The sequence below is a fragment of the Pseudoliparis swirei genome, chromosome 13 (assembly GCF_029220125.1).
Source record: "Pseudoliparis swirei isolate HS2019 ecotype Mariana Trench chromosome 13, NWPU_hadal_v1, whole genome shotgun sequence".
NCBI classification, from domain to species: domain Eukaryota; kingdom Metazoa; phylum Chordata; class Actinopteri; order Perciformes; family Liparidae; genus Pseudoliparis; species Pseudoliparis swirei.
The window spans coordinates 5,011,095-5,030,238 of record NC_079400.1 but is presented as its reverse complement, the minus strand read 5'-3'; the positions used below and the strand labels follow the sequence as shown (position 1 = coordinate 5,030,238).

The 19,144-nt window shown below is 43.7% G+C and overlaps 1 protein-coding gene across 2 annotated transcripts in view; it reads right to left on the bottom strand.

Moving 5' to 3' along the window:
• The window catches only part of adkb (adenosine kinase b), a 107,891-nt gene that overhangs the window by 77,311 nt on the left and 11,436 nt on the right, over positions 1–19,144 (bottom strand). For both annotated transcript variants that reach the window (XM_056430225.1, XM_056430226.1), the window contains exon 4: positions 14,511–14,589. In XM_056430225.1, the coding sequence (XP_056286200.1) occupies positions 14,511–14,589 (79 nt within the window). The remainder of the gene's footprint in view (positions 1–14,510; positions 14,590–19,144) is intronic.

The following is a 19,144-nucleotide window of genomic DNA, read 5'->3' as shown; positions in this document are numbered from 1 at the left end:
ATTTCCTCATAATTTATATTGATGCTGATTCAGATGCAGATAAAACTTAAATGTACACATGTATAATTCATAATATCATCAATCAGACTTAACGAACATCACGGTGTAGTTTGTGCTGTTGTATCGGACTAGATTCAAGCTTCCTTTAACAGCGTGCAGTGCCAACGACAACGAGTTCACGAAGCACTTTTGCATCTCGTCTTGCATCATATTGCACAGGGGCTAATTATTCTCATCTGCCAGTCACTGTATATGAGTGTGCACGCAAGGAGAAGATTTATTTCTATAATTGTTAATGATGGGAAAGCCCCACTAGGCTTCTTTAAAAGGTTGTCAGAGAAATCGCTAACAGCTGCCAGCCACAGGAATTCAGAAATGCCAAACCAGCATTTTGTGATTGGCATCAGGAAGTTACACCCACTTTGTAATAATACGTTTCTCTTTGGCGCGTTGCCAGGTGGGTTGCTGCCAATGTAGACATGACGGACTGATCAGATCCTTCTGTAAAAAAACATGAGGCCAAGAAAGACTATAATTATTTGTGTGAGGTCAGGCTCAGGTTGCTGTAAAGCTCATAAATACAGATGAGATGTAACTTGTATAACAAATCTGATCATGGCGACTGCACTCAAAAAGTCGATTTGACCAATAAGCCTTAATCATAGCTCTTTGCCATCATATTTTTCCACACACTTCGATACCTAGTCGTCCTTTTGACGAGGTAATAACGGCTGTACAAAATCATGGAATAAATGGATAGTATCCATTATTAATGGCGGTAATTGTATATCATTTTATAAGGCAAATGAGTGATTTTGATACAGTGAGCAGTGTGGTGCGGAGCTGCTGTGTCGATGGGGACTGTAGAGGTTTGAATGTCAAGCAAGCAAAAGCAGCGAAAACCTTCCAGAAGAAAGGAGCTCAACGGACCGACTGTCGTCGTACATCTTCCTCGACCTGTTCCGGTCCGGCTATAATAACCCGCCGTCTACTCTGCAGGTGTACTCGGGGTATTTACTCCAGACCCATTTACCACAAACACATGCTACTGTATGTTACGTTCCTCCGGCAGCCCCGTCTCTTCGCCTGTCTGCTCACCGTCAATCCACTGCCCTCCCAGTTGATGATACATTTGCTTTCCGTAAATCAATTTGTGAAACTCGGCAATTACCCAACACCGCAGGGAGTCCCAGGAAATCTATAAGTCAGAGGTCCTGAAGATGCTCAATAGTCAGTCCTGTCACTTCCTGTCCGCCTGCTTCAAAACACAGTGATGGACCTCAGTGGTAAAGATAACACAGGTCAATAATAACCATCTGACTAGACACAAGTGCACAAGAGGAGCAAGGATGGAGGAAAAAGAAGAAAAACTATAGAACTGTATTGTGGCTAGTCTCAATGTTCTAATATATGCACTTATGCGATATATTCATTATTATATTAATATTCTACATATTCATATATATAAAGTATCTTAGGATCTAATATGTATTTTTGTGAGACATTCATTCTAATAGCACCTTCCATATTAAATTCCACCAAGAGATTAGTAAGAATATAAATATTGAATTCCTTAAACTCGGTTTTGAAACATGCAAATGAGGTCCTAATTTCATACTACATACTAATATACTCCTACTCAGACCTCTTCGCTGGCTCCCTGTAGAATATAGGATTCCCTTTTAAATCCTCATCATCACTTAGGAGGCCCTACATGGCCTGAATCCTTCATATGTGGCAGTTGATTTTTATTTTTTATTGTGTATTTTAATGCGCCATCTTTTAATGTATTGTATTATGCTTCTTACCTGTTTTTTTCTTGTTTGTTTTTTAGCGACCCCTGTACAAAACTGCAATATAAATGAACGTTTTATTATTGTTATTATTATTTAATAAGACACAGAGTATGTACAATATGCAATTGTTCATTGCCTGCCGTTACTGAACTGTTAGTATATTAGGAAATCAATGCACATCTCTGTTTCCCACCAAGAGGAAACAATGCAAGACTTGAATCAGCTGGCATTAATCAAACTGCAACTTTGGAATACCACTGCCAATTAAACTTTTTTAACGAAATGAAATGCCGTCGTTTGTTGTCTGAGATGTTCCTGCAGCCGCTGTACCACCATCTGGAATTCGATTACATTTCTTTCAGCCGCAAAAAAACCCCTCCAATTCCTTTGAACATTGATTCATAAGACAATCGTGTGTGTCAGCAACACACTCAAAAACCAAGCGCATGTTTTATCACTATATTTTTAAAAGCCCGCTTTGGAATGGGGATACAGCGTCCCTGTGTTGCTGGTTGCAGATAGAGGTCATAGATTACCAAATGGCCCTTTAATAACGTTGTGATGCAGGAAGTAATGCTTCCAAAGACCGGCAGCATGCACAGCTGCATTGCCTGAAAGAGCTCTGAGACAAAAACCGATGTGTGATGTTCTACGAGTCCCACTGCTGCTTTAGCAGCAGCTAACAGAGATTTAATTTCTTTAGATGTTTATCTTAGTTTTATCCCGCTCTACTCCTCCCCTAACACCTCCCTTCTCCCTTCCTTCCCTGGAGACAAAGCAGGCAGACAGCTCTAATAAACAGCGGCACGAAGCCGTACAGTGACGGCGTATGCAGAGGCAACCGATGTGATCAATTATCTAGTGGCCGATTCTCTTTAATTAGAGGGTTTAAGTGTTGCGTTAGCCTGGGTGGGGAGCTGAGAAGCAGCATGTAAACCAACCTCATTACACTGCAGTGATTCACCTCCCAGGAGCTGTGATCCATGCAGTGTTTACACCATGCATTTGTTTCTGTGGTAACATATCGAGTGGAGGAATGGCTCGGTGACAGACACTGGGGTTTTTTTTTTCTCCCTCCTTTCCTCTCTCTCCGTTTTCTTTCTTTCTTTCACTCTCCCTCCCACTCACTGCTGAAGAGGCTGTCACACTGGTGTGCCTTTTGTTGTGGAGAGTCTGGAGAGGTAGCACAATGTGTCCTAGTTAAAGCAGTGCCCCATCTGCCCGGCATAATTAGACAATTATGCTGGAAGGATCCGTCATTAATTCCTTTGTGGTTGTCAATTTCGCACAACACAAAGAGGTCTCAGGTTTAGTTTTCCCTCCTCGCAGATCTCGGTTCATCCAACCTGGCCCCCCGTTATCGTCCTTGAGTATTGATACTGAGGCTCCTTGGGGCAAGAAAATATTCTCCTGCCAATATTGACTGGTTTGTACAGTTGTAGTGAAAAAGGCCAGGGGGAATATTGGCTGCTGAATGAAAACAAGCAGTTAGGAAACTGCACTGTGAAAACACACAATAACAACCGCAGTTAATGTATCGAGGTTAGGCATACTGATGAAATATGCATTATGTGGAATTGTCCAAATGTTGCATTGTGGGGTGTATAGACTCATCTATGCTGCTTCACATACATTTTTACATCCCAGTTTGACCAACTGAAACACCAGCAGTTAAAAGTGGATGTATTCATATCGGCGTGATCAGTTTTTTGAGGTCACACAATGAAAAGTGCCACCGCCATGTATTATTTCATGGCATCAGTAATACTCATTTATGATTGGTCGACAGGTGCCTAACTTGAATCAAGAAAACCTAAACAATATTCAATTCATTATGATATAAAAACACCACCACTTTTTATTCTATTTTTCACATGAATGTCTTTTACCTTTCTTTAGTTATTTCACTTTGTATTTAATGCTCATCATTTGGTTGTGTTCATTTAGTTTGATTGTTTGGTCCTTCCCTCCCTCCTCATTGGGTCCTACTCTTGGAGGGTAGATGTAGAAGTATAAACATGTGGGAGGGGATGGTGGGAATGTTGGGCGGGTGTGTATATGGATATGGATGGATTTGGATGTGTGCTGATTTTATTTTGTTGTAGATATATATTTTTTTTCTTCTCGATGTCAAGGACTAATCTGTTTGTGGAAAATGCAAAATAAAAAGTTATTTTAAAAAAACACCACCACAGTGCTAATGCTCAGTCTCTTTACCGTATAAACAGCTGAATTGTTCGCACTAGCATGTTAGCATGCATTGTACAGTACAATATATGTCACGGCTAGTTAAGATGGTAACATTAGCATTTTAACATACAGTTCTGACTGCAATTATTATCGCTAAATTCAAACCGTTACCTGGTTTAAAAAGTAAATGTTTTATCTATTTACGGCTAAGATATAGAATCAACATGAAAAAAGGTATTCGGCATCCCAGATCACTTTCTACTTTCTCCCCTCCTTGCTTTCTGCCTTTGCATTTGAGTGTCCTAAAGAATCAAACTTAGAGCAGTATGGTCTGTCGTGCCCTCGAATGTAATGTTTACACTATTTCCAACCGAAAAATCCCACCATTAAACAGAGAGCCATGCTGGATGTATTGTGACACAGCACCTGTCAGTGATATACCATATTTACTGCTCACAATAAGAGCAGAGTGTGTTTTATTCTGCCGAGCAGCACATGAGTGAAGGAGGGAGTGATTTTAGACGCAGCACAAGACATCACTTCAACCCCGTCTTCCACCAAACCAGCCCTTACTCCTAATTGTCCGGGTCTGGCAGACTGCAGTTGCACCTCGGCGCTCTGTCTGTTGTCATGGAGCAGCCTGCTGCTTGTGAAAGCCCTCTTTGCAAAGTCCCCGTCGAACATATGAGCGTTCACATTAACCGCTTAACGCGTACGCTGAGAAACTCAGCTTGATGGAGACATGTGGGAAGATATCTTACAATGTAACTCAAATCTGATTAGAGCAGTGATCTAATCAGCCCCGAATTCATCTGTGAAGACAAGCCGGCAGGAGAAAATCACCGCGGAGAATTCTGTATAATTATCAAAAATCTCACAGCGGTACATTAAAATTCTAATTACGACATATTATCTTAATTGCAAAGGAGATGCAAATCAAAACAAGGTTAACGCTGCTCCCTTAAAATGCAAGAGAACATGTGGTGGGAACCTCTTCAATATTCACTGAATCAGCTTGACTTGTTCGACATGAGAGGCTGTCATTTTGTAATGCTTCCCCCTCTTAGGGGCGATAATCCTGGCTGAGAGCACAAGCAGCAGAGGCGCAGTTGTGCAACAATGAGTCAGAACAAACATCTAATTGCTGTGCAGTCATTTCCTGTCATTGTATCCAACAAAGCTGGTGACAGCTCGTCGCAAGTCAACTAATGTAGCTGTCCGGAGAAGAAAGAAAAGATGTTCCTCCCAAAAATGATTCGGGAATTTGAAGCTTAGTGACGACGCACTTTTTAGATGATCTAAAACCCCATATCTGGGCTTGTAATTCCTCAACTGGCCTGAACACGTAACACATCACAACTAGAACGGGCACTCGGTAGAGCGCATACCTTCGCATATCACAAGATTGGGCATTGAATTATGAACATTTTGGCATTAGTTGCATGCAAATTGCATATAAATTGACCGTGAGATGGTAAAAAGAAGATTTTGACCTTTTCGTGACCTTGACCTTGACCCGATCGATCCCAAAATCTAATCAAATGTTCCCCGGATAATAACCAATCATCCCACCAAATGTCATGCGATTCGGTTTAATACTTTTTGACTTATGCGAATAACACGCATACAAATACACGGCGATCGAAACATTACCTCCCGCATTTTCAATGCGAAGGTAATAACCGTTCATGCTTCTCACCTGGCCATAAATGCTGATGAAGAAGATACATCCATGTCTAATGTGCAACAAACACAACAACAACAAAAAAGTTCCCAAGAAACTGCAACTCCCATGGTACACAACAAATTGCTTGCCATAAATTGTGTCCGACAGGTACACACTGTAACTCTGCAGACAGAAGACAGCCGGATGACAGCGGGCACAAGGGGTAATGGTGAAAGGAGTAGAATGTGCCATTGAACATGGATTTATGAGCGGGTCCAGGCCCAGGTGATCCATCAGTGCAGACACGTCGCATCAAACGAGTTCATGTTTCGGACACATTTAAATGAGGCGGTTTCAAAGGGTGCCAGTAGCAAAGAAAAAAGAAAAGAAAAAAACATGTGGGATGTGTGTTGGGAAACCAGCAATTTGCTGCTTTTTAAGCACAGGAGAAGTCTGCTGCCACACAGTCTCTGGCTGCCACCCACAAAGGAGATTTTCAATCCGGTTTAGTCTCTTAATTGGAGTAGTTATGCTTTGATAGAGAGCTCCCATTATTCCGGAGGTTCTCGCAGTAGGCTAATAACAGTATGAGGCAGCTTTAAACTAACTACAGCCGCTTTTTAAACATCAGATCCCTGACAGGAAATAATAAACTCGTGGTGCCCTATGTTTTTGCGAAAAAGATATTGGAGTTTCTCGACCAATTGGCCCTGGTACGGTGGTTACCCACATACTGTGTATTGAGTTTCTCTTTCTCACTTTCTCCCACACACACGGTCCACACACTCTCAGAGACTCACCGCCCAAACCCTTGCTGGACATAAATAAATGGAGACCCCAGGAGTTCCCTTTGGCCCTGGCCCTTGCAGTCTATATAACAGAGCCGACAGCTCCGATCGCTCCTGAGAAAGCAAAAGCTGCTCAGGGATCGCTTTACAATTCTCAGGGGCTCGAATAACCTGATCTTGAACTGATCCCGCGCACTGATCCTTTGGTATTGGGTTAGGAACGTGTGAAGGGGCCTGTTGAATGAGCTTGCTGGATATCAACATCCTCGCTCCGTGTTGCTCCAGTCCGGCAGATTGTTTGACTTGATTAGTCTCTGCCCGAGCGTTAGACTACCCAACGCCGAGCCCTGCAGACACCGGTATCAATGTGTCAGAGGGAAGAGTGCTCTCCCAAGTCTCAAGGTGGAGACCATTACCCTGAGTGAGAGCACTGTAAGTTAATAGGATTTGCTCCCGATCAAGAGACTGAGCTATTTCCTCAGGCTGTTACAGGCCGAAGCACAAAAATAAATGTTCCTTTATTCAACACTTTTAAGCGCCCCCCCCCCCAAAAAAAACTCCCCACCACCAGCCACTCTGACCTCACCTATTTCTCCTTGTTGGAATATCTGTTTTTACTGCAGGAGGTTGTGCTCTCACTCTCACTCTCTCTTGTTTTTTCCCCCTTCTCCCGAGCAGCCAGTAAAAGTAAAAGGTTGGCACTTTTTGTCTAAAGGAGCCATTTGTTCAGGTGAAAATGAAACTTGCATGGTAAGCAGAGCCGTTGGACAGGGGCAGAGGGGATTCCAGATTAATCATATGGACTATACACCATGAGGATATTCATTGAGGAGTAATTGCCAAGGGGCTTTATGTAATGTATTCTCCCCATGAGGTAAAACCTTGTAGCAGCGAGAAAGGATAATAGAGTAAGAGGATCATATAAAATGTTTGCTGGTCCAACCTTTAACTTGGAGCTTAACCCCGACCCCGGATAGTCATTACAGAGTTAATTGCCTCCTGATCTGAGGAGGAAGCTCCATCCAGCCCCACTGCCGATGTCAATTGGGCTTAAGAGCCTCTTTCTGAGGTGCAACAGATCACGGATTGTCTTGTGTAATTTAAAGGAGGGACAATTAGCAGTTTAGGGTCGAGTTAAAGTTGTAGGTGTTAGATGTGAGAGGAGCTAGAGTTGGAGAGTAATTTAATATCGTCATTCATGGAACTAATGATACATGTTATATCGTCAATTAATGTGCTTTTCTTTTTCAAATCCTCCCATTTAAGAAGCTGGAGACGGTGACTGACATTTTTTGTTTGCATTAGATTCCTTGAATGTTTGTTGACTCATCTTCTACTCCACAATTTTGTATGTGTGATTTTCCAATATTGTGATATACCGCAGGTCAATATTAGAAAATGTCTTATTTATACTATGAATTGGAACTATAAACTATAGCCTTATTTCAACGTGAACACGTATCTACCTTCAGTGAAAACATATTGGTGGATTAAATACGCATATGGTGTTATTACTCCACTTTACACAGTGCAGTCATTACAGAATATGAATTGTCATAAAACAACTTCTTCTATTACACATGTCAGGAGACTTTTTGCTGCATTAAAGATTGATTGGACTTCTACAGTGTGATATACATTCAGATAGTATAAATATACTATTATTATACTGTGAAATTGATTTCATCCCCATCAGCCCTTATAGGAACCAGTCTGACTGTGGTGTGCATGACAACACACTGCTCAAGTTCTGACAACTCAAGATAGGAAAATAAAGCACATGAGACAATATAATAAGCCTATCTGGGTGGAAAAAATCAGGCAGGTTTATTCTGGATTTGTTTAAAACCTTAAGGGAGAATATAACATTTCACCACAGATCCGAGTACAGCTCACTCAGGAAACCTGAACGTCTTCAGTGAGTCAAATAGTTAAGTTGAGCCGGTGCTGCCATAAACCCGGTGGGAGAGCTTGGAATAATCTAGGCGATGTTAATGATGCAATTTATATGTGAGGGGACCGGTGTTTGGCAGGCTCTTTCCGTCTGAGCGGGCTGCACAACCCAGCGAGCTCCCAGCACCCCCTGCAAGATGGAGGGGGTGGAGTAGGAGGAGGATGTCAGAGCCCATGTGAAAAGAGGGAGCGAGCGAAGCGCTGATAAGAGCCATTACTATTAGTGTCTGTCTGTCACCTGCTGTGCGTCATCCAGCCTTCTCTCTCTCCACATGCGCCCCCATCCCCGTCGATCCATCCCCATCCGTTTTCCTGCGGCACATCACTTCAAATTTGCACTCACCTACACACTCTCCACCCTGCCACAGATATCCTCCGTCGGCGTGAAAAGTGAGCCAAGCTACACTCGGAAAACTACTGTGAGCTTTGTTTCAAAACACTTGTGAATTAGTGAAGGCTGCCAGCATTTATTCGATAAACAACACAGCCAGAGATGAATAACTGAATTGGCACGAGGGAGACGCAATATTCGAGACATACCGTTTCTCAGTTTTTCCATGCAAACACAAAGCCTAATTTGGTATTTCATTTATTACTTGGCACAATACGACAGCTCCTTAAACTTATGAACTCGGGAGAAATGAACAGTAATTGCAGGCTGTTCTTTATTTTCTTAAGACCTTTTTAACCAAAATATTTAAAGCTGTTTTTCTCAGTTGCTATGCAACACTTCAACCGCAAGAGTGGGAGCATGCTGAGAGCGTGCCAAATAAATGCGACCGCCACAGACATTCTGCGGGGGAAATATGAGAGCGGGGCATTGTTCGATAATCGTGTGAAAAATGTCGAACAGTTGTGTAAAATGCCCAATCATCCGCTCATTCATCAGATACTTGACCCGTGTCAATAGATGATTCCAAGCAATAGTTTAATGAGCCATTGTTTACAGTCTGAAAGGCTCGCATTCCACAGTGGTGAATTGTATTCACCGCCCGTGCACGCGCCTGCTTTTAAGGGCAGAATACGGCGACGTGGCAGGCGAACCGAGCGTCCCGTGCAAAATATCATTCGCTAATTTGACATGAGAATGCTGCCAGATATGTAGACTACTGTCAGTTTAACAAGTCCTTTTAGATTCCACTCAGAGCTCGCCTCGACTGTGCAACAGCCAAGCGGAGAGCAGGCGAGCCAACGGCGCTGTCTTTCTTCCTGCGCCTGCAACCGAGGACTTAAAGCAAAGGACGCGTTATGCAAGATATCACGATGAATTGTGCTGCCGGCCTCCGAGGCCAGATGATACGCATCGAGCGAGTCCGTCTCTCGAGCCCTCGATGTTAATCGACGCGCTTTCCAATGCATACTTATGAGTTACGATCTACTCCCCACGTCTTCCCTTTGGCAGTTTGAATTAAGTCGCGCATTTGACGGCAAATTAACTTCAACGGGGACGGCGCTACGTCACCTTTTGCAGCGATCTGCGCGCATTTTTCCCGCCGGGGGACGACGCGGGTTCTCGTGCATTCCGAGGGGAAACGTTTTAAAAATCAAACAGATTATTTTTCGCGTGAAAGTGAAATTCGAGGAAACTGAAGAAAGAGGGCGCCACGTGGCGGGGGCCGTCAGCTGTTAACGAATCCCTCTGATGACAAGGCCTTGCATAATTGCCCAGTCAACCTTTATCTATGTGATCACAGAGCTCGAGAGTTAATGCATGCTGGTATTAGCTTTGACATACAGTCACAATACAGTTGAGGTGGGAGGGTTGGGTGTGGGTGTGGGTGTGTGTGTGTGTGTGTGTGTGTGTGTGTAGAGGGGAGGTGGATGTGGAACCAACAGAGATCTCCCCACTTCATCATTGAGTAAATGGCACCACAGACGTGAGCTGCGACTTCACAGCTGCCTCATGGCGGGTGACATTGAAGCCCACGCATGAACACATCGCTCATCAAAGCGAATGAGGCGTTCTTTGCTTCCGCTGCTTGTGCCGAGGAAAAAACAATGGCAGCCCCCCCCCCCCCCCTCAAGTGCACACTTGCACACCTGGAATGTCTAGAATGAGCGGAGATGGGAATGAAAGGGGGGAGGTGGAGGGGGTGTTGGGTGGGGGGGATCCATTCGGTTTCCTGCATCTCTCACGAGAAACTTAACAGACTGTAACCTTGCACTGCTTGGTAATGGGAAGGAAACTGCAAGACCCCGGCGCCATTAAAACGTCTCGGAGCGGGTGCTAACAGTGGTTCAGCAATTAACCTGTCTTAAAACAAATAAGAGGCTTTTGCATTAACAACAGGCACGTACTTGAGAGGGTTGATTTCTGCGGCGTGAAACTCGAAGGCCCACCAGGGTTCAGGTTGTAATCGGTCATTAGCGTGCTCATTTCTGCATCTATGAACTACGAGTTCACTCGATGTGATCAAAACCCAGAACACCAAAGAGCCAACGCTCTTATCCCTGAAGCTAAATGGCTCAGCATCGAACGTCTCCCTCAAAAGTCTCTTCGCAGATAAAGAACAGTTCCCCTGAAAACCAATCGTGAAGCGTGAGAAGAATGAAAGTCAGACATGTTGTGAATGCCCTCTTTTAGGGCAGAAGCACATCCTGCTGCACGTTCAGTCACATAGTCTGAACACAAAAGCTCCACTCTTTCCCCTTAACTGTCCTCTTGTCTCTAAGTGGAACCAGACGTAGGTATTTCTTCATTTAGCCCATTCAAATGGAGGCGAGTTGCTCCGGTTCTTTATTTATTTAACCAAACGAGCTTTAAAAGCCAAACATTAGGTCATGGAATATTTCCACCCCGAGAAATAAGTCAATTAGACATCAAACCCAGTTTAAGTATTCCCCTGCAAAATATGAGCTGGTGAGGAACTTTTTTTTTCTTTCCGAAGTCAAGTAGTGCTGTGGGATTGTTCTGTTTTTTAAATACAACTTTCAACAGTGTGGTGCACATGCGTTTCCAATTAAGCGCTCGGAGCCAACATGCAGGCCTGGGCCCCATTCACCCCTTCGACGATTGACCAAGTCGGAGGAAATGTTAAACAGGCATCAGAACTAAAACAGAAGAAGAAGGAAAAAAAAACGGCAGATTTCTCAAAAGCCTTTACTTTCTAAACAATAATTAAGACATCACAGTGAATTGATGATATGGACTGCAAACAAAGCACACATTCTAAATAAAGGAGCGGGGAACATACTCAATCAGAACTTTTTGTGACGGGCTCACAGCTTGGGCACTTAGACACAGCAATGTGTCCCTTTGGTGAATGGGTACAAAGCCTGCTTACAGTGCAAAGTAATAAAATGTGTCAATGCAGCTGATTTGTGAGGACCATAATGAGAATGCACGGTTTACACGAGGCACTCAGAGTCGGATCTACTTCCCTGGCAGCAGCAATAACTCCCTGTGAGCCTGTCTCTGCTCAGAGTTCACTCTCTTGGCCCTAAGGAGCTGTTGGGGGACTTTGATGTTCTGTCTAAATGAATTGACTGTGCTTCTCGATACGGCCCTGCAGTCAAATGACTCGTCCCACCGATTCCGTCACCTGAGATAAACACCACGCGGGCTCGCCGGTACCAAATTCCGGATCGCATGCGCAGAAATGCCACGATGTTTACCCCTCCAACTTTGTAAATGACTGAAAAGATGAATATATACACGATTGTCATTTCCCGCCTATCTGAGGAGACGCCCTTTGATGTGCGAGGCAGCGCTGGGCTGGTTTGTGTTACCTTACAGCTCTGCAACATCCAGTAGTTTAGCCTTCATGTTGGATGCCCCTTCAGGGCATGATGATGAAGAGCAACAACCTACAACCCACTTCCATCGCTGCTTTCCCCCCCCCCCCCTTTTTCTTGAGAATCAGAGCCAGACAACTCTGCATGCAAGCCTGCAACTTCCCGGACTTGATCCAGACTAAATATAATGCTCGTTTAGGAGCATTGGTGCACAGATGGGCACGAGCAATCGTGTCGATACGTCAACCTCGGGACTTCTTGTTTGTCACCATGTGCGCTATGAATATGGATAAGTAGTGACAGGAGCCATAATCCATCAAAAGGACAATAAAAGTAATGTCTCCGTGCTAAAGATAGCGCGGTGTTGCAACCAATCGACGACAAGCAAACACTGCAACGGATGATTTCGATCAACGAGTGGGGCAGAGACGCTGGTTACAGGGAAACAATACTTATCCGGCTAAGCTCCAGCTTGGTCAATTCTCATTTGACTAAATCCAATGACCATCGATTCTGCATCTTCTTAAAGCCGAGGTTTAGGTTTTCCTTGATAGTGCAGAAATCTTAGCTCGATGAAGCGGCAGTATTTAACCTATTACAGCCTCCGGTGAAGCGGTTAGGTTTTGGAGGAAAGTACGGGTTCTCCTGGCAAAGGCCTTGATCCTCCCACACCCTGGTGTTTCCCAGCGTGTGCAGCGGTTCCTGGGCAAAGCCTCTGAACACTTCTCTCTCTCTCCTCCGGCAGCGGCGGTGCTCCTGAGCAAACCTGCCCTGGATCGAGCATCTCATTTAGTCACTGGGGCCCTTTGATGTGGATTCAGTGCTGCGGTGCATATCATTCGTGTTTGAAGGTTCAGCTTCCACAATACAGTGGGGTTTGAAGTTTCACATATTTCAAGTGCTACAATGTGATAATCTGGGAGTCGGTTATGCATTATACATTTTTCATAAAAGAACACCATCACCTGAAAGTGGAATGGGGAAAAGTCAGCGCTTCAAGGTATATATTGACAGAAACTGTTTCTGAGACTTCTGGGTGTGGGACGAAAACCCTCTTGTTATCATAAGCAGTTCAGAATCAGCTCGATATCTTCTCTCTGAAGGGGGTAAATGTCCAAATAAACAGAGCAGAATAACATTTGACTGGGGTCTGGCCACGCCGTTATGAGACCAATTTAGTCGACTGAACGCTTCTCACGGGGCACCGAGGCCATGACGGCTCGTTCTCCAGTCAGGGCCTACAATAAAAAAACATCTCCTTTTCCATCTGATTCCATAAAGGGGTTTCTTTCTTTCTTCAGTGTCTTACTAAATAAAACGGGAAAAATCCGAGTCAAGCTCCATGTCCAATTAAAGTCTGAAGCGGACTTAAATCTGCCGCTTCAGCTCGTGTCAGGACAAGAAACCCCAAAAAAAAGTAATCTGAACATTTTTGCAATTGTAATTTTCAAAGTTGGAAGTAAAGTCAGCCCGCCAGTTGTTTTCTCATTTTTAAACTACATCTAGCACACGAGATTTAAAAAATTGCGGCAATACTCGTCTGCGAGTGACGGAGGTTTATGTAAACAATTCTGTTGACGATAATTAAAGAGGTTTTTTAAAGGATGCTTACTGTCTCCAATTGGTGGCAGCCGGAGGGCCTGCCTGCTTTCTTTTCCCTCTCTGTGTATCCATCTCGTGTGAAATACACACATACATTAAAAAAAACACACACACACAAGCGCATGTGTACAATTACCAACTCTACACACTGCACTGACAAGCACAAACAAAAAGCCACACACAAGAGAGAGACGCCGCTCTCACACGCATCAGCCTCTCAATTAGCTTCTGCACTCGTTTCTCCGTGGAAGAGAATTATTTTTCAGCTGGGTGCTTTCTCTTTGTTTATTGTAAGCAGACCAAAGCCTTATCAGCAGCTAATCACTGCATGTCAAATTCACAGACTTACTGCCGTCACTTCAAAAGAAGAAGGAAAAAAAAGGATCCAGTGAATAATCTTCTCAGGTTCAGATTGCCTTTTTACATTTAGACTATCACACATTATCTTGAGACGCTCAAATCTGTCGAACAGCCAGGGAGCCGATGAGCATTTGTCTGATATAATTCCTTGTGACAGGTTAAATGCATCTCCTTGTAATGTTCTCTAATTGATGTTTGATATGTCTCAGGAAATTAGGCCAACAAGATAAGACTGCAACTATTATAAATCCTCTTCGCCTTTTCTCTTTCCAGGTCGGATGAATTCACTTCACCTAAAACTGTAATGTGGCAACATGCTATGGAGCTATGCTCGGTATTCCCGGGATGACGAACCCCCGGTTATGAGCATATCGATGCGCATTCAGGACGCATTCAGGCACACTGCAGAGAAAGACTAACCTGAGCAATTTTGACGGAGTTCTGGGTGGAACCACCGGCATGGTATTCAACTTTGTTCCTCTTGACAATTTCATCAAACCTGAAAGCAATAAGTACAAGACGTGTCACACAAAACAACATTCACCACAAAATGAATATTACCAGAGCTGATTAAGGCTTAGTGTAAACACCAGAAATAACCAGCTGTGACATTGGAAGCCGACAGGTTTAACAACACTGTGGGAGTGAGGAGAAATTGCTTTTAATAAGAACCACAAATTAGTCAATACAAAATCCATTATGAGAGGTTACGCAGGTACAGCTGTGATTATAGATAATTAAATCTAGTACAGACATGTGTGGTCTCCAGGGAATGGATCCTAATGACTTTAGGATCCTCATTTTTATCACCATCATCAACATGTCAGATATTCCGCTTGTTCACCACAGGATACAAATAAATAATTCTAATCCATGGTCCATTTTAACCAGTTATACATGTCTTAGCTAAACTATTTCAACTGCTCTCTGTCACTTGTGTAAGGGAGCCAGTGGAGGCAGGTGAGGGCGAAAAGACGCTGGTGACCCAGTCTGTTCTAGCTCGTTTTCTTTCCCTCATGTGTTATGACTTAAGAAAAGGTGCAAGAAAAAAGATGCTTGTTGTTGTAATACTCGCTCCGACCACAGGGGGCTGAAGTGCACCACAATCGAAATAAGACTTAAGGCATTCATGTTTTTCTCCCATGCATTCTAAACACAAGGTACTTATATTGTGTGTTAGCCAGTAATGTATATTAAATCTCACCTGAAACAAAATATGAATGCTTTTAGTTCTTTTTTAATCCTATTTAGAATATTAGGGAATGTGTGCACTTCAGCCTCTTGTGGCCAACATGAGTATTACAACATGTTTAACAATCTAAATAATGTATCCAATACTTTTAAGTAACTATTTTATATCATGTATACAATTCCTTCAACTGACTATTTTAAATACATATCCACTAGTTTAAACCAATTATTCATCTTTTATGAATTACCTTTAGTAACATGTTAGACCTCTCTGTTTCACCACAATTTAAAAAAAAAATGTTTTAGTTACTCTTGAAACTTAAAACATTTGTCTGGCATCTGCAGAAGAACCACCTTGTTGGGAGTCAATGGGTTCAAATTCCACCTATTTTTTTTATGTTCTGTCCTTCAGTAAAGAAAACACCAGCATGCCAACCTAAAAGTGGCATTCTTTATTCTCTATTTTTGCAATTCTTGAACAGTGCACGCTGGTAATTCAAATAACTAATCAAAATTTGTGAACTAAAAAATACAAAGTTTCTGGACTTACAGTCTTAAAGCAAGATGAGCAGAGAAAGTTATTTCTGATTTGACCCGATTCAATGTTTAATGTCGGTGTTCTTTCGGGAGTCAACAAACAAACATAAAGTACCTCACACTTAAACTTGGAAAACAATATTAATTCTAATAATTTTCTGGAGATTTTAAAAGCTGGAGTCATATTGACCTCAAGGGTAAAATATGTTAGTAAATATAAAGGTAACAGGAGGGTTACACATTGAATCGGGTCAAATTGACCCGAAGGCAACACAAGGGTTAAAGGGATGCATGCATTAAAATATCATCAGCATATTCATCTTTCCAGATATGCAGCCCAATTGTATTTCATAGCTGGTGTTTTAGGAGCAATTACAGTTTATTGTGTGCAAAAATCTCATAGCCGGATAACTTATTTAGTGACCACATCTGATTAAATGTTTGACGTATGAACCATAGTGTAGAGTTTAGAGATGAGTGTAACAGACTAAACAACGAGTCACAAAAACAGACATGACATTGGGGAATGGGGGAGTAAACAATCGCTGAGTTTTCAAACATAAACCCCAGGAACTCTCTTGGGTCTCCAGTGAAATACTGAAGGCAGTTCTATCATTTATGTATTTTCCCATCATACTTCCATTTCAAACATCAATAGCTTCAATGCGTATGCCTCGCGTGATGCAAAGCTGGGCTCTGCGGCGAGATAGAGTCTTTATCTGGGGAGCTGAGAATATGAATAATGTGTATTCTCGACATTGTTCACACAAACCGCCTCCCAGGGGGCCGGCTATATAAATGTGTCCGCCCTGCTCAGGAAATTGACCTAACTGCAGTTAAGATGACGTGCCAAATAAGGAGGTCTCTCAACTGTCAAATTGTAAGTGTATTTACATCAGGGGAAACCATCCAATGACATAGTGAGTAGTTCAAGGTGCAACACAGCGTCGCCTTTAGCGTTATGTGTGTGGTTCCACCTACGAATTAATTCAGTGAAAGCGTTTTTTTGAGTAAATGCCGGAGCGTGGTCCCGGGGGGAAAGGTGGCGCGACAGAGTGCCAATTCATTCCCTCGTTGAAGACTGAAACAACACTTTCAGAGAAGTCAACTTCTCGGGAGCCAACTTGAATTTGGAAACTAGAACCTGGAATATGTCATGTGTGTCGTATGTAGTCGCTGCAGACAGGAGTAATATGTATGCAAAGTGCATCATGGCTTACCAACACATGTCAGCCAGAGGTGTCCAATACTTCAGTACAACCTGCTTTAACAAGGCATGGCCGAGTGTGAAAGTAACCTTTACTGCTTCAAAGAAAGTCTGCATATCATGTCTCAAGGCGAGGGGTCTACCCAGGGCAGAATGTTCCTAATAAAGAAAAAACGTTCCATGCAAGTGGAAAATATGCTAACCCGGGGGGAAAAAAAATCCTTCCCGAGACACCTGTTATGACTCCTTGACAAAGGAAGAATTTGAGCACTGTGGGTGTTTATAACACGGAGGCAGCCGAGGGACTCCAGACCCCATTTCAAATAGACGCACAGCTTCTGAGGATTTCAGCTTCTTTTCCTTTTTTTCCTCCCCTTCCTCGAAGTATTTGCTCCACCTTTCAGTGCAGACGGCACGGGGCCCTGCTCTCGGACGCCTCGAAAAATCCCATCCGAAAAGGAGCAGCTGCCTCGAGACCTTTACACCCTCAAACATCATGTGATCCCGTAGTAGTGACACCGTAAACGGCCCCCGTGGCCATTTAGGAAGAGAAAGTCCCTTTCCATCTACTGCAGTCTGAGCTCACTCGGTGATGGGAGGGAGCAGGGGGAAATAAATTGTTTTGAACAAAATGTCCTCAGCCAGTAACCTCGGCTTTTAAAACCTGCTGGTGTTGTTCAGCGGTGGAGCAATTCCAACTATGCCATGCATTCCAACAATGTACGGCGTTATGCAACACGTGCTTGCCGAGAGGCTGCCCCTGACACTGATTGAATACAATACTCGACTAAAAGGCACCGTGCTATTTTTCAATTTCATACCTTCAAATATCGAGACTAATAGAAGCACTTATTTATTAATCTTCAATCAAATTAGGGAAATTAGGATACTGAATGCAACGTTTGTATTCAGAGGGTATCCGAGTCCTCCTCGAATACTAATACCTCTACTTCTCCCCGGCTTAACACGTTCAAATTGTTGGGGCAGATCGCACAAGTCGGGAACAAACGTGATGTTTACATTCCTGGGCATGCAGCCCCCGCCGACGGCTCCCATCAAGGGAAACGTGAGAGCTTCCACTACGAGTGTTCTCTGCCCCCCCGAGTGACTCGTGAGCTCCTCTCTCGCCTCCCCACCCCCCCAAAAAAAACGATTATTTACATGAGGCAATAATTCAAGATTTTCTCCTCCAAGTTCCTACATGGAGGGCAAGGCGAACCCAATCCCTCTTCATGCGCCTTTGATGTTAGCCGATCTCGATAAGACCGGATGAGTGCCCTAAAATCCCCGTCGAGTGATTTCACAGGAAGAACAAGTCTCTGTTAATCAATGGCTAGATTGGATCTGGATCCTCGGGAGAGGTCTGCCTGAAAGTCCTCCCGAGTGTTTGAGTGCACACCAGGGTAATTCATCGCTAATGATCACCGCGGCACCCACTCTCCTGCGTTCGTCCTCATTTAATTGCCTCGTTCACGTTTAAACAGCTTACAAATCACATGGACAGGCAGGGAAACATGATCAAACGGCCCCGATCGCTAATCAGGGGAGGGCCGAGGGAAGAAGGGAGAGGACTGGGGCTTCTTTGCTGCTCCCCCTCGGGGATTAGGAAGGAGGAGGGTTGTACAGGAACAGTCAATTGTCTCTGCTTCAGCCATAGCGGCCAGGTACATTCAAACAGGCAGGCCCATCTTTCTCTCTCCCTCTGACAGAAGCGGAGAGGCCGCCGCCGCACAGCTAAAAGGCTTTGGTAATCCCAATTTCAACACAGGCATCTGGAGTGGAGACAGGTTCCGCCATTGATTAGATTCCCAAATCAGTGTGTGCATCCCACGCCAGCCGTCCTTGGTAGTCTGGAGGCAGTACAAGGCCTGATGCACAGTAATTGTTTCCATTGGTCAGGCGGAGGAAAAACAGCTTGGGGACATGATGAAAGGGAGATGGAAAGGGTGAGGAATATTGTTGTTTCCCCCCCCCCACCCCAATTAAATTGTTTGTCAAACCCTTCACAAGGGGTTACTCAGTTTATCTGTTTAAAATCAATACGCTCGTTTCAGTGTGAAAGCTTGTCCCGACACAAGACAGGCCCATTAATTATGCCGTTCTGCACGCTATCGCCGGG